This window comes from Capricornis sumatraensis, chromosome 9 (assembly GCF_032405125.1).
Source record: "Capricornis sumatraensis isolate serow.1 chromosome 9, serow.2, whole genome shotgun sequence".
NCBI lineage: Eukaryota > Metazoa > Chordata > Mammalia > Artiodactyla > Bovidae > Capricornis > Capricornis sumatraensis.
The window spans coordinates 101,242,198-101,256,644 of NC_091077.1; the positions used below are offsets into that span (position 1 = coordinate 101,242,198).

Below are 14,447 nucleotides of genomic sequence, written 5' to 3' on the forward strand. Positions count from 1 at the left end.
GTTTACTCAGACTCATGTCCACTGAGTCAGTGATGCCATCCAACCATCTTATCCTCTGTCATCCCCTTCTCCTCCCACCTTCAATCTTTCCCAGCATCAGATCTTTTCCAATGAGTCAGTTCTTTGCATCAGGTGGCCACAGTATTGGGAGTTTCAGCTTCAGCATCAGTCCTTCCAATGAACACCCAGGACTGATCTCCTTTAGGATGGACTAATTGGATCTCCTTGCAGACCAAGGGACTCTCAAGTCTTCTCCAACACCACACTTCAAAAGCATCCATTCTTTAGTGCTCATGTTTCTTTATAGTCCAACTCTCATATCCATACATGACTACTGGAAAAACCATAGCTTTGACTAGATGGACCTTTGTTGGCAAAGTAATGTCTCTGCTTTTTAATATGCTATCTAGGTTGGTCATAACTTTCCTTCCAAGGAGTAAGCGTCTTTTAATTTCATGGCTGCAGTCACCATCTGCAGTGATTTTGGAGCCAAAAAAAATAAAGTCTGACACTGTTTCCACTGTTTCCCCATCTATTTGCCACGAAGTGATGGAGATGCTACGATCTTAGTTTTCTGAATGTTGAGTTTTAAGCCAACTTTTTCACTCTCCTCTTTCACTTTCATCAAGAGGCTATTTAGTTCTTCTTCACTTTCTGCCATAACGGTGGTGTCATCTGCATATCTGAGGTTATTGATATTTCTCCCAGCAATCTTGATTCCAGCTTGTGCTTTATCCAGCCCATTGTTTCTCATGATGTACTCTGCATGTAAGTTAAATAAGTATGGTCACAATATACAGCCTTGACGTACTCCTTTCCCGATTTGGAACCAGTCTGTTGATCCATGTACAGTTCCAACTATTGCTTCCTGACCTGCATATAGATTTCTCAGGAAGCAGGTCAGGTGGTCTGGTATTCCCATCTCTTTCAGAATTTTCCACAGTTTGTTGTGATCCACACAGTCAAAGGCTTTGGCGTAGTCAATAAACATAAGTAGATGTTTCTCTCGAACTCTCTTGCTTTTCCAATGATCCAGCAGAGGTTGGCAATTTGTTGTGTATGTGGCTTGTATGACCTATATTCCTTACCAGACTGTAAGTCTTTTGGGGACAAGACACACATAGCTTTTATATATCCCACAACATTCTTCAAAGTGCTTTATAACAAATATTTGTTGAGCAAAGTTGTAACTATTATAGATATTATAGTTTAAAATCTTTAATATCAGTTATTTTATAGTTTACTTTTTCAAGACTGCAGAAAAAAATTTATTCATGGATGCTTTTGACTTTAATATATACTATGGAAATGCACACGTTTTCAATCCAATATATAGTTTCAGATCCTAATCCTTAGCCTGTCTACAAGGTGAACTTACCAATGCACTGTAGGAGCCCATTAAGTAACTACAATAGTTTTAGATGTTTCAACGACACAGGAACAGGTTTCATTTAACACATTCAATAAATATTTATTAATGCAGTTCTAGGTAGTTCAAACAGTTTTTAAAAGGGGGGAATATTAAAAAAAAAATTGAAACTGAAAACATGGTAACAATACCAGTTTTGAGTTGGAATTTAGTTTACTTCCTAAGAAGTAAGCATGCTTTGCCTGTTGTGTTTGTAGAAGAAAAAATAATATCCATATATTACATGCTTCCTTTGCCTAAATATATATATACACATATATACACAAAAGAAGAACAACTTCAGATAAATAATTACAAAATAAACCTTCAGGATTTAGTCATTAAGAGTTTGTCAAGATACTTTTCTATGTAATCTTTTTGAATGGCAAAGATAAGATTCAAGGTGATGTATTCTCTAAACAGCACTGTAAATGAATTTTTGTGTTTACTAAGTTAAGTACTCAAGGACCTGGTTTGAAGAGTCCAAGAGACTAAAAGTCTGCTTTTCAAGAGCATTAGGATCTTCCATCAGTGGAGAGATTTTGGTATTTCTGTATTCTAATAGTTCACGATCCTTGCTTGACGTCAGTAACTCACTGTCGACTACTCCAACAGCCCCATCTTCCACCAGAATACTTGCTTGGTATGCTCTAACTGGAAGCTCGGGCATTCCAACATAGTCATGATCCGCCACTACTGAACCGTGTAAGAGATGGAGGCTATCTGAAAGAAGGAACACAAGTTTGCCTTTTAGAACTATAATTAAACCACTTTAAAACGAAATAATATAAAATAAGGAATAAAATCCCAAGTAATACAAATTAACTATCAAGATTAATTTCTGATGGGTTCTCATATCTCCTAAATAAGTACATGTAGAAGAATGAATAAAATGATATATGAATTTGACGGTTCATACATACAGAATTCAGGAGAGATCAAGGAATTAAGAGAGCCAGACTTAAAAAAAAAAAAAAAGGAATAATATAAAGGGATTTTTTTTTTACAAGTTAAAAAAAAACTTATTGTGGTAGAATTGACTTACAATGTTGTGTTAGTTTCAGGTGTACAGCAAAGTGAACCTGTTATATACATACACATATATCCAACTTTTTTGGGTTCTTTTCCCTATAGGCCATTACAGAGTATTCTCTTGATCTGTCTTTGGTACGTGTAAGTGAGGGGGTGGAAAGGGCTGAGAATCACAGTATAGGTTAAAAACAAAAGTTATAAACTATATTTTTGATGTTGATGATATCCTTAATATATATCTCAAAGCATTTCTGGATGCATTTATGGGGTCCTGAAAGATACTTTAATAAATGGAATGGTTAAATCCTTTTATTTACAACTTTAGATAATTCTTTAATCTTTATGGAATTCATATTAGGACAATAACATCAAATTTTCACACTATGAAGTGATAAACTACAATGAAGATAAAGTTCCTAGAATCAGGTTTATATAAGAGGTATGTGCAAGTAGGCAGGCTACCATTGATTAGGTTAATTAGCTTACTTAAGTCTAATTCAATATTAAAGTGCTCATGAACTTTCAAGGTGTAGCTAAATCTATACTAAAATACCGACAAGGAATTTTCCTTGTCAATATTTTATTCTATTTTCAGCAAATTTATCTTCACTATCAGGGAAAAAAAATGTTTAAAATGAGGGTTAAACAGATGGCAAAGCAGCAGAATCTTTATAAACAAAGGTTAATGTAGGTAAAAGAACTCCACCCTACATAGTATTTTAATTCATTACAACAAGGAACTATTCCACTGATTAGCTTCCTGGACCTGAACTACCACTGATTAGCTTCCTGGACCCCTGTCTTCTCTTTCTGGATTTTCTCCCAAAACATTAACAGAATCTCTTAAAGATTTTAATGAAGATTTTAAAGAACCCTCAAATTTGAAGTTCAAGAAAGAGCAAAAGGAACATTAATAGCTCATTTAGACTAGAGATCAATGAAAGTTTCTCAGAGCAGATAAATGTGCTAATATATCCCAGAACATGATTCCACCATACTTATCCTCATACTAATGTTGGAAGGACTGATGTTGAAGCTGAAACTCCAATACTTTGGCCACCTCATGCGAAGAGCTGACTCATTTGAAAAGACCCTGATGCTGAGAAAGACTGAAGGCAGAGGAGAAGGGTATGACAGAGGATGAGATGGTTAGATGGCATCACCGACTCAATGGACATGAGTTTGAGTAAACTCTGGGAGTTGGCAATGGGCAGGGAGGCCTGGCGTGCTGCAGTCCATGGCGTCGCAAAGAGTCGGACACAGCTAAGCGACTGAACTGAAGTGAACTGAATATGTGAAAAGCTAATTGAATCTATTCCAACCCTGTAAGTCACACATTTATGAACTTTAAATTTACAAACATCAAAAGATCAAACAAAGCTATGTTTTTTCCTAATAAGTGGCATAAGTAGACTTGGGCTTGTATGGACATTTAGTTTTGCCCATTTACTTCTTCGTCAGGGAAAGTGTACTTGGTTATTTTAGTTTTGAGAGGTTTTCAAAGTTTAACCTCACCAATTCTTATTAACGCAAAAACAGTAATTACATTGAAAATGCTGTTAAGATACACATAGTTATGATGGAAATAAAAGTATGGATAATTGAAGGTGATAATTTTCTATGTTAGTAGGCAAGGAAATGCTGAACAAGAGAACAATTCTGAAAGATAAAAAAAAATCATGCAACCCATGAGACGTGCTATGCTCAATAGTAGCAGGAAAGAGGAAAACACGATCAGTGAAGTTGAAACACCTTTAGAATGTGTTGCTAGAGGTTCAACATCAAAGTTTGCTATTAGTCTGTTAATATCAGAGAAAGCTAGGTAGTCATTTAAAAGAACTTGAAAGGTTAGGTAGGGTAAAAATGTTGCTGATAAAATTTTTCTAATAAGTCATGGAGAATTTCATAGGTTCAGGGTACAATGCCACAATGTATTAGTGAGAGCAGTTACTATAAGCATTTTAAGTATTTCCTAATTGGATCTTTGCAGAGATCGTTGATGAAGGAAGTTTTCTGTCTCAAAATGTTTTTCCATACAGATAAAGCAGGTCTACTATAGAAAAATATGTCCAGTAAACATGTATCAACAGGGAAACTATGGATAGATACAAAGTTTTTAGAAGTTATCACTTTGATTTCCTGAAAATGCATTCAAAGACCTTGAATGTAAGCACCTCCTAGTTACACAGACTTTGAAACAAAAGGACTTGACCAACCTCACTTGTTTGTAAAAGACAAGAGCTTCCATATGCAAGTAACCAATATACATATCTGAATGTATACACACACTTTCTTAAGTAATCTTTAAAGTAACTTAGTGAGACAAAACTGCAGCGAATCAGGATTATATTCAGCAAAGTCTACAAAAATTACTCTATATGCAATGGAAAACTACTCTGGAGATTTCAAGTTGCCTTTGTACAGAAAAAACAATTCTCATTCATTTGGAAAGGTCAAATATGTTTCCATCCTGCTTTGTTCTAAACCTAGTACAGCCAACAGAAATGTTCTTTAACTTCAAAAAAGATTACCAAAGATCTACCAGAAAGAGATTTTTGAGGCCTACATGAATGCTGAAATAATACTATTTTAGATATATTGGATTATTATAAAATATATAACTAAAATTATTTTCACCTACTTTTTTAACATGGTTACTAGAAAATTTTAAATTATATATTACATAGTTTTTTCATTATATATCTATTAGACAGTACTAATCTAGAATAATCCTGAGTTACGGAAAAAGTAAAGAACAAGATAAGTTTTAGCCCCCAAAATAAAGAGAGATAAACAAAACCATATTAAAGGACTAGTCTACTCAGTTACATTACATGACAGAATTTACTTAATTTTTATTTTCTCATTCTATTGATTTCGTTACTAATATAAATGCTTGATGAAAGCATTATTTCAGTTTTGACCAGACTGACTGTGTAAGTCTTTAGTTTCTCAGAAGGAGAGGTATTTTCAAGACATGTCAGGAAGGTGTTATCAGCAGTTTTGACATACTTTTCCTTATTTAGTCTTAGAGTAAAAAACAAAGTGAGATAAGAATATTAACATTTCCCTAAGGAGAAAAATAAAAACCAAAACCAAGGCCTCAAAAAGTCTCAGTGATTTGGATTAACTTATTTTTTCAAATAGAAAAAGTATAAGGTTTCAGGACAAATAATTTTCTCATTCTGAAATGAAGTGTCTTGACTAATCCTATACATGGTCTGATAGCCTAAAACTAGGACAATGTGTTGCCATACTAGTACTTTTCTCATGATAAAATAAATAACTGTAGTTTGATACTAATTATTATAGTAGATAAACCAGTACTAACAGAGAACTGAATGATTCTTATTTTGAGATGACATAACTGAGAGGTCAAAGGGAGGCGCTGTGCAGGAACCACAGTTGGTATTCATACCCCAGGGTTTGCACCACGGATGTGGAGGTGGGGGAGAACAGGGCCATTTCATACAAGGCACCTGGGCACACGTGGATTTTGGTATACACAGGGGTCCTGGAACTGATTCCCTGTGGATACCAACAGATGACTGTGCATTAACAATAAAGTCAAGCTTTATTTAATATAGGGACTAAGCTCTGTTTTCTATTGTGAGTGCAGACCATAACTGTGTTAGGCAGAATGCTGCTGCTGCTGCTAAATCGCTTCAGTCGTGTCCGACTCTGTGTGATCCTACTGACAGCAGCCCACCAGGCTCCTCTGTCCACGGGATTTTCTAGGTGAGAATACTGGAGTGGGTTGCCATTTCCTTCTCCTGTTAGGCAGAATAGTGGACCCCTAATGGTAGGTATGTACTAATTCATGAATCTTGTGATTACGTTACCTAACATGGTAAAGAAGGATTAGGGTAGTGATGGAATTAAGGTTGCTAACCAACTGACCAATCAACCTTAAAGTAGAGAGGATATCTTGGATTATCAGGATGAGCCCAAGCACAGGTGTCCTGAAACGCAGTAGATGAAGGAAGAATAGGAGGCTGGAGTGATGTAACGTGAGGCAAACTCTACCCCACTGCTGGCTTTTAAGACAGGAAGAGGACCACAAGTCAAGTGATGAGAGCAGCCTCCAGAAGGTGGAAAATGCACAAAATACCCTCTTGAGCCTCCAGAAAGGAACACAGCCCTGCCATGCCTTACTGTAGCCCATTGGGATCTACACCGGATTTCTAAGTATAGAACTGTGAGACAGTAAGTGTTTGCAGCCACTAAATTTGTGGTAAATTGTTATGGCAACAATGGGAAACTTATTAAAAAATAAAAACCATTTCTCAAACTGTGAGGGGCAATCAGACCAAGGCCTTTAGGGGAGGCAGACACATACTGATCACGATAATTCCCAATCAAAACAGAATTACTCAAAATCTATGTCACATACAATAATGGGAAGTCAATAACATTTTTCCACTCAAAGGAAAACATTATGATTACGAACAGACACGAAGGTATGACATAAAATTTCTTGTTGGAATAGTCTTGAAAAGGTGCCTGGAACTGAACTAGACAGACAGACACATAGGCCTGCTTAAACGGCAATGAGAAACACTGTCGACCTAGTACTGAATGTGCTCCCTCTCTGTTATGTTCTGGGTGAGAACGGATGAGAAGTTGGCAACAGAAGCATGTCTCTTCTGGCTGGTGAGCTTTAATGCAGTTATGACATCTCGAGGCTGGTGAAAGCAACAATGCAGACAAACTCATAGTCCTTCTGGCTACACTATGTTCAAGTTTATGTCAAAACAATGGGCTGACTACTCAGAGGCATTATATTTACTTTAAATTTAGTTCAAAGACTTTAAAATCAGCTTTTGAGGTGAAGATTTTCAGGAAAACATGTGATATCAAAGGAAAAGATGACAGAAATCACACTTGTTTTGAATTTATACAAATAAGAGAAACACACAAAAACAGATCAGAGTAAACAGGAACCAGACTTCAGCTGGATTAGTCCTTCTTTTGATTAATAAGAAAAAACAATTTTACTCATCAATCTCAGCTTCCTTATATGTACACTAGAACTAATTTTGCAATTTCCCTTGCATTACTGAAGAATAATCTGTAGAAAATTTAAGCACAAAGCAATACTTGTACTGCTTCTGTTTAGAAATTGTTCTATTCAGCTGGATTCTGAAATATTCAGTCGTAGCGGAATGTTAGGTCTCCTTAAGAAATTCTTTGGCAAGAGCAAGTTACAAAATGGTGAAACAGATCCTGATGCAGTAACATTTTAAGCAGAGATTTTGCATTAATTTAGGAAGGTTAATACATTAGAAGGAATCAAGTCCTAAACACCAAAGATTGAGGGGAAAATCGGAAGAAAGGACAACCTTCACTTTAAATCTTTTGTTCCTACTTGCAGAAGGAAGAAATCATAAAGGGTAGCTTAGGACTGAGAAGGCACAAGGAGTAAAAGTGCTTCTTTTAACAGAGAATGAAGGTACTGGGAGCTTTCTGAGTTGGAATGGTCCAAGATAAGTTTACTACAGCAACTGGTTCTGTCATAAGCAGAAAGAAAGGTACTAAGAGCTTTTAACATCAGAGTTGTGACCCAGATGAGAAACAGTTGAGCAGCCTCAAGGGCTTCATATCCTAAGAAAGAGGGTTATCTATTATCATTATTTTTGTAATTATTATTTATTATTTACTTAAGCCTGTTAAATAACACAGTTGTTTATACTGTTTTAAAAGGCACTAAATTATCTTTCTTGTTACTCAGATTCAAATAATTTTGAATTATTTTATCTTTCTTTACAGAAAAAACAAAAGTAACTAGCTAAGATACCAATGTATTCCCTCTCAGTTACTTACCTCAAAGAAAGTCTAGAGAGCAGATACTAGAAGACAAAATAAAAGCTTCAATAAAGTAGGATTTAAACTGAAAGCCATGTCAATTAGCTCTAGTCCACGAAGGAAAGTATTAGAGAAGATCAGGACATCTTAACTATCCAGATTCACACTGTGGAGCGAGTAGCATTGTCTAGGGTGCTGTTCACCTGTTATAACAGCGCATCGTTCTCAGAACCTCTCACTCTTGCCTTCCCCTGCGTTTACCAGGGCCGGGATAAGATGCAACATTAAAAACCAATCACATTTTTGAACATCCCCTAATATATTTATCTCACAACAGAAATCCAGATGGTGTTTGTTTTGGCATTATTTATGTTAGCTACTATCATGGCATGCTAAAAGTGACAAAATATTCTGAAGGTGAAAATGATGAACATATAATTCTTCCCTCTATGAAAGATGTCCAGTGTCTCGCACATGAACGGTGTAAGTGTGTGAAAAGTACACTAGAAATCAAAATAAAATCTCTTACAAACCTGACTGACAGTTTCAGAAACCATATGTTAATAAAAAAATACACTCTTTGGGCTCCAACACTGTACGAAATTTTATAAAAATGAAAAGGGAAAATACAACCTAACCAAAGGCAAGGCAGGGAGGAGGAGAGATTTCTGATAATATAACTTCTCTTTCCATTCACAGAAAGTACCAGTGTGGAGAGGTGGCAGACCTTTACCTTGCTCGCCCGCTTCTCTGACATAGGGCTTCAGGTGGGACATCTTGATGGGCCGCTTCAGCCTCGCCCCGGAGCTGTCCCGCAGGACAGCGCCCCCGTGCTCTGTGATGCGGTCTATGACACAGGGGCCGACCCACTCGGACCGGAAGCGGCCGTCCTTCCACCAGTTTTTTCTCTGCCTTAACACTTCATGACCCACTTTCAGATGAAATGGATTTAATGGCCTTGGTTTCTTTTTAACAATGGTTTTGCTTTTATTTAGTTCATTAAAATTGTTGTTCTCCATCTGCAAGTATTAAAAAAAAAGAGCTATAGTTTCTTGAAGGCAAATACAGATAATATTATAATAAAAATATTACTTATTGAGGTGCTACTGAAAGCTATGGAAGAATCCCATTTAATATTTTAAAATAATATTTCAAAATCACTGTTACCCCAACTTTATAAAGAAAATAAAGTAATATGAGAGGAAGTAACAGGCCCAAGTTAAACAACTGGGAAGCAAGACCAGGGGTCTCAATTCAGCTGCGCCTTCATTCCAAAACTCATGGTCCTGTTAATGTCTCTCAGAATTTCATAGCTAATAAACACACTGTTTAATGAAGACATGCAGAATTCAATAGAAAAAATTTGGTTTCAGTGAATATCATATGTACGTGTGTGTGTATATGTGGAAAAAACATTTTTGTATCATTTTATAGACTTTTTCATTATAGTTTTTTTTCTATTAGAATCACCTGGCCCATTGAAGATGTCTTATTCTCCATTATTTTATCAGCTTCTTTAATTGCATCTAGAATTTTGGCAAACATACTTCTATTATCACCATCCACTTCACGAATATCAGAAGATTCAGGCATGTAAGGATTTCGATTAAACATTTGAAAATATGGTATATTTTTAGTAGGTTCCTATCAAGAAAAATAAACAATTTGTAATAAAACATGCAGCCAAGAGATAATCATAACTCCAAAGTACTGAATTATAAAAAGATACATACCAAGTGAGTAACATTGAAGGCGAATGAAACAGCTGACAGGTGGTCATCCCAGTTGTTTGGGTAGTCAGCACAATATTTGGAAAGAAATGTTTTGATAGTGCTAGGTGTACTTTCAGTTGGATTAACTGTTTGGGAGGCATGAGAAATAACAATTTGCTTTGTGCCAAACAATTCACATAGTTCTCCATTGATCTGAAAAATACATAAAAACAACAGAGACTTTACAAGTCTGTATTTTATTTTTCCCTCGATGCAAAGGCTTCACAAGAATTTAACTCTTGTCTCTTCCTTGACCATTTGTTTGCTGTGTCAGTTGCTAAGTCGTGTCTGACTCTCCTGTGATCCCATGGACCGTAGGCCCGCCAGGCTCCTCTGTCCATGGATTTCTCAGGCAAGAATACTGGAGTGGGTTGCCATTTCCCTTCTCCAGGGGGTCTTCCCAATCCAGGGATCAAACCTGCATTTACTGCCGAGCCTGGGAAGCCCATTCCATGAAGGGTAGTTTGGTGAAAACTGGACAATATTTAGAAACTAGATTGCTGTCAGTAAAGCAAAAAAATGAGTGAGGGGCCACTATGGACTCCCACATTGCAGATTCTTACTTTTCTCCCAAGATACATTTCCATACCATGTACGACACACAATCTTCTGCTTTGTTGATTCAGGAGGCTATTATCAATTTATACATATTAGTAAAAGCTTCCTTTCTTTTTTATTGGATGGAAAAAATAAACAAAAGCTCTAATATTGTTATTCCTTATTTTGCAGATGACTGCTACCTTAGTCAAGGTAGGCAAGTTACAAAACCCAATCAAGGCTCAGGGATTCAACTCAAAAATTTTATTACTTGCTAGGACAAGGTCAGCTACAGGTCAGGGTGTCTCTCCAAAGCAACTGTCCTCTCCTAGGCACCTCAACAATCCCAGATGAGAGAAAATCCACTATCGCTTAGAGTAATACCTAAAATATTCAGTTGATTCTCCAGAGAAAGAATAAGACTGGAAGAATGAAGAATTGAGCATGACGTTTTCAAAACTTTGGGCTAAAAGTGGCACATGTTCATTCACTTCTCTGGCCAGATGTGTTACCTGGGTTTACTTACCTGCAAGAGGCTAGGACAGCCTATTTGGAAGGCTAGAAGAACTATAGTTATTGCTGAGCACCAATCACAAAACAACAGATGGTTATGTATATTTTAACCACTAAAAGCTATAAAAGCAACATAATGATAACACAAACTGAAAAATTCAAAAAAAAATCTGTAACCTCATTACTCTTAAAAACCCCATACAATTTGTATGGTTAACCATACAAATTTTGGTTTTAGCTTCTTTATATTTATTTTTGTTTTAATGTTCTAAAAATTTTTTAAATGTATTTATTTTTAATTGGAGAATAACTGCTTTACAGTGTTGTGTTGGTTTCTGCCATACATCAGCATGAATCAGCCATGAGTATACATATGTCCTCTCCCTCTTGAACCTCCTTCCCACCTTCCACCCCCTCCCACCCTCTCCCACTCCTCACGGTTGCCACAGAGCCCCAGGATGAGCTCCCTGCATCATACGGTAAATTCCCACTGTCTGTTTTACATGTGGTAATCGTGTGTTTCTATCAATCTGTCCCACTCTCTCCTTCCCCTGCTGTGTCTACAAGTCTGTCCTCGATGTCTCTTTCTCTACTGCTGCCCTACAAATAGGTTCATCAGTATCATTTTCTAGATTCCATATATTTTTTATGTAGTTTTACACATAAAATATGTATGTATAATATATGTAATAAAATCTTTCACCCAGATTTTTAGTTTAACCAGAAGACATATATGCATGTGTGTGTGTGTGTGTGTGTCTGTACGGCTCTTACTGGATCTCTGGCAAATTGTTTTATAAGAGTTAGTTTCGAGTTGCAATACTACCAGGAATGTAGAGCTGTATTATATTTTATCTGTAATCTACTTGATATTATTGTTATTTTTACTATTTTTCTTGAAATGGATAAACAAAAATGAGTACCTTACTCATTACTATTAGGTTTGATACTTTTTTTCATATTTTTATTCCCTCTTGTGAATTACATTTGTCACTGACTCAATTTTTTGTTTGAATCTTTTATAATAAAGGCATTAACACTTTCCTGCACGAATCTGCTTTATTTTTGTTGGCCTGTTTCTTGGCCTTTATGTTTTGGTTATTTTCACCTCAGTCGCTCAGTCATGCCCGATTCTGCGACGCCACGAATTTCAGCACACCAGGCCTCTCTATCACCAACTCCCGGAGTTGACTCAAACTCACGTACATCGAGTTGGTGATGTCATCCAGCCATCTCATCCTCTGTCGTCCCCTTCTCCTCCTGCCCCCAATCCCTCCTAGCATCAGGGTCTTTTCCAATGAGTCAACTCTTCACATGAGGTAGCCAAAGTATTAGAGTTTCAGCCTCAGCATCAGTCCTTCCAATAAACACCCAGGACTGGTCTCCTTTAGGATGGACTGGTTGGACCTTCTTGCAGTCCAAGGGACTCGAAAGAGTCTTCTCCAACACCACAGTTCAAAAGCATCAATTCTTTAGCGCTCAGCTTTCTTCACAGTCCCAACTCTCGCATCCATACATGACCAATGGAAAAACAATAGCCTTGACTAGACGGACCTTTGCTGGCAAAGTAATCTCTCTGCTTTTTACTATGCTGTCTAGTTTGGTAATAACTTTCCTTCCAAGGAGTAAGCGTCTTTTAATTTCATGGCTGCAATCACCATCTGCAATGATTCTGGAGCCCCCCAAAGTAAGTCTTGACACTGTTTCCACTGTTTCCCCGTCTATTTCCCATGAAGTGATGGGACCAGATGCCATGATTTTTGTTTTCTGAATGTTGAGCTTTAAGCCAACTTTCTCACTCTCCTCTTTCACTTTCATCAAGAGGCTCTTTAGTTCCTCTTCACTTTCTGCCATAAGGGTGGTGGTGTCATCTGCATATCTGAGGTGATTGATATTTCTCCCGGCAATCTTGATTCCAGCTTGTGCTTCCTCCAGCCCAGGGTTTCTCATGATGTATTCTACATATAAGTTAAATAAGCAGGGTGACAATATACAGCCTTGATGTACTCCTTTTCCTATTTGGAACCAGTCTGTTGTTCCATGTCCAGTTCTAACTGTTGCTTCCTGACCTGCATACAGGTTTCTCAAGAGGCAGGTCAGGTGGTCTGGTATTCCTATCTCTTTTAGAATTTTCCACAGTTTATTGTGATCCACACAGTCAAAGGCTTTGGCATACTCAATAAAGCAGAAATAGAGGTTTTTCTGGAACTCTCTTGCTTTTTCCATGATCCAGCGGATGTTGGCAATTTGATCTCTGGTTCCTATGCCTTTCCTAAAACCAGCTTGAACATCAGGAAGTTCACGGTTCACGTATTGCTGAAGCCTGGCTTGGAGAACTTTGAGGATTAATTCACTAGCGTGTGAGATGTGTGCAATTGTGCGGTAGTTTGAGCATTTTTTGGCATTGCCTTTCTTTGGAATTGGAATGAAAACTGACCTTTTCCAGTCCTGTGGCCACTGCTGAGTTTTCCAAATTTGCTGGCATATTGAGTGTAGTACTTTCACAGCATCATCTTTCAGGATTTGAAATAGCTCAACTGGAATTCCATCACCTCCATAGCTTTGTTCGTAGTGATGCTTTCTAAGGCCCACTTGACTTCACATTCCAGGATGTCTGGCTCTAGGTGAGTGATCACACCATCGTGATTATCTGGATCGTGAAGATCTTTTTTGTGCAGTTCTGGGTATTCTTGCCACCTCTTAATATCTTCTGCTTCTGTTAGGTCCATACCATTTCTGTCCTTTATCGAGCCCATCTTTGCATGAAATCTTCCCTTGGTATCTCTAATTTTCTTGAAGAGGTCTCTAGTCTTTCCCATTCTGTTCTTTTCCTCTATTTCTTTGCATTGATCGCTGAGGAAGGCTTTCCTATCTCTCCTTGCTATTCTTTGGAACTCTGCATTCAGATGCTTATATCTTTCCTTTTCTCCTTTGCTTTTCGCTTTTCTTCTTTTCACAGCTATTTGTAAGGCCTCCCCAGACAGCCATTTTGCTGTTTTGCATTTCTTTTCCATGGGGATGGTCTTGATCTCCGTCTCCTGTACAGTGTCATGAACCTCTGTCCTTAGTTCATCAGGCACTCTATCTATCAGATCTTGTCCCTTAAATCTATTTCTAACTTCTACTGTATAATCATAAGGGATTTGATTTAGGTCATACCTGAATGGTCTAGTGGTTTTCCCTACTTTCTTCAATTTAAGTCTGAATTTGGCAATAAGGAATTGATGATCTGAGCCACAGTCAGATCCCGAGCTTGTTTTTGCTAACTGTATAGAGCTTCTCCATCTTTGGCTGCAAAGAATATAATCAATTTGATTTTGATGCCGACCATCTGGTGATACCTATGTGGAGTCTTCTCTTGTGTTGTTGGAAGAGGGTGT

The 14,447-nt window shown here is 37.3% G+C and overlaps 1 protein-coding gene across 1 annotated transcript in view; it reads right to left on the reverse strand.

The window, feature by feature from the left end:
* Positions 1 to 1,556: 1,556 nt before the first annotated feature.
* The window catches only part of GIN1 (gypsy retrotransposon integrase 1), a 33,739-nt gene continuing 20,848 nt past the window's right edge, over positions 1,557 to 14,447 (reverse strand). Inside the window, exons 5-8 of the mRNA XM_068981183.1 lie at positions 9,979 to 10,170; positions 9,716 to 9,889; positions 8,979 to 9,264; positions 1,557 to 2,131 (exon numbers count right to left, since the gene is read on the reverse strand). Of these exons, the coding sequence (XP_068837284.1) occupies positions 1,857 to 2,131; positions 8,979 to 9,264; positions 9,716 to 9,889; positions 9,979 to 10,170 (927 nt within the window). The 3' untranslated portion in view covers positions 1,557 to 1,856. The remainder of the gene's footprint in view (positions 2,132 to 8,978; positions 9,265 to 9,715; positions 9,890 to 9,978; positions 10,171 to 14,447) is intronic.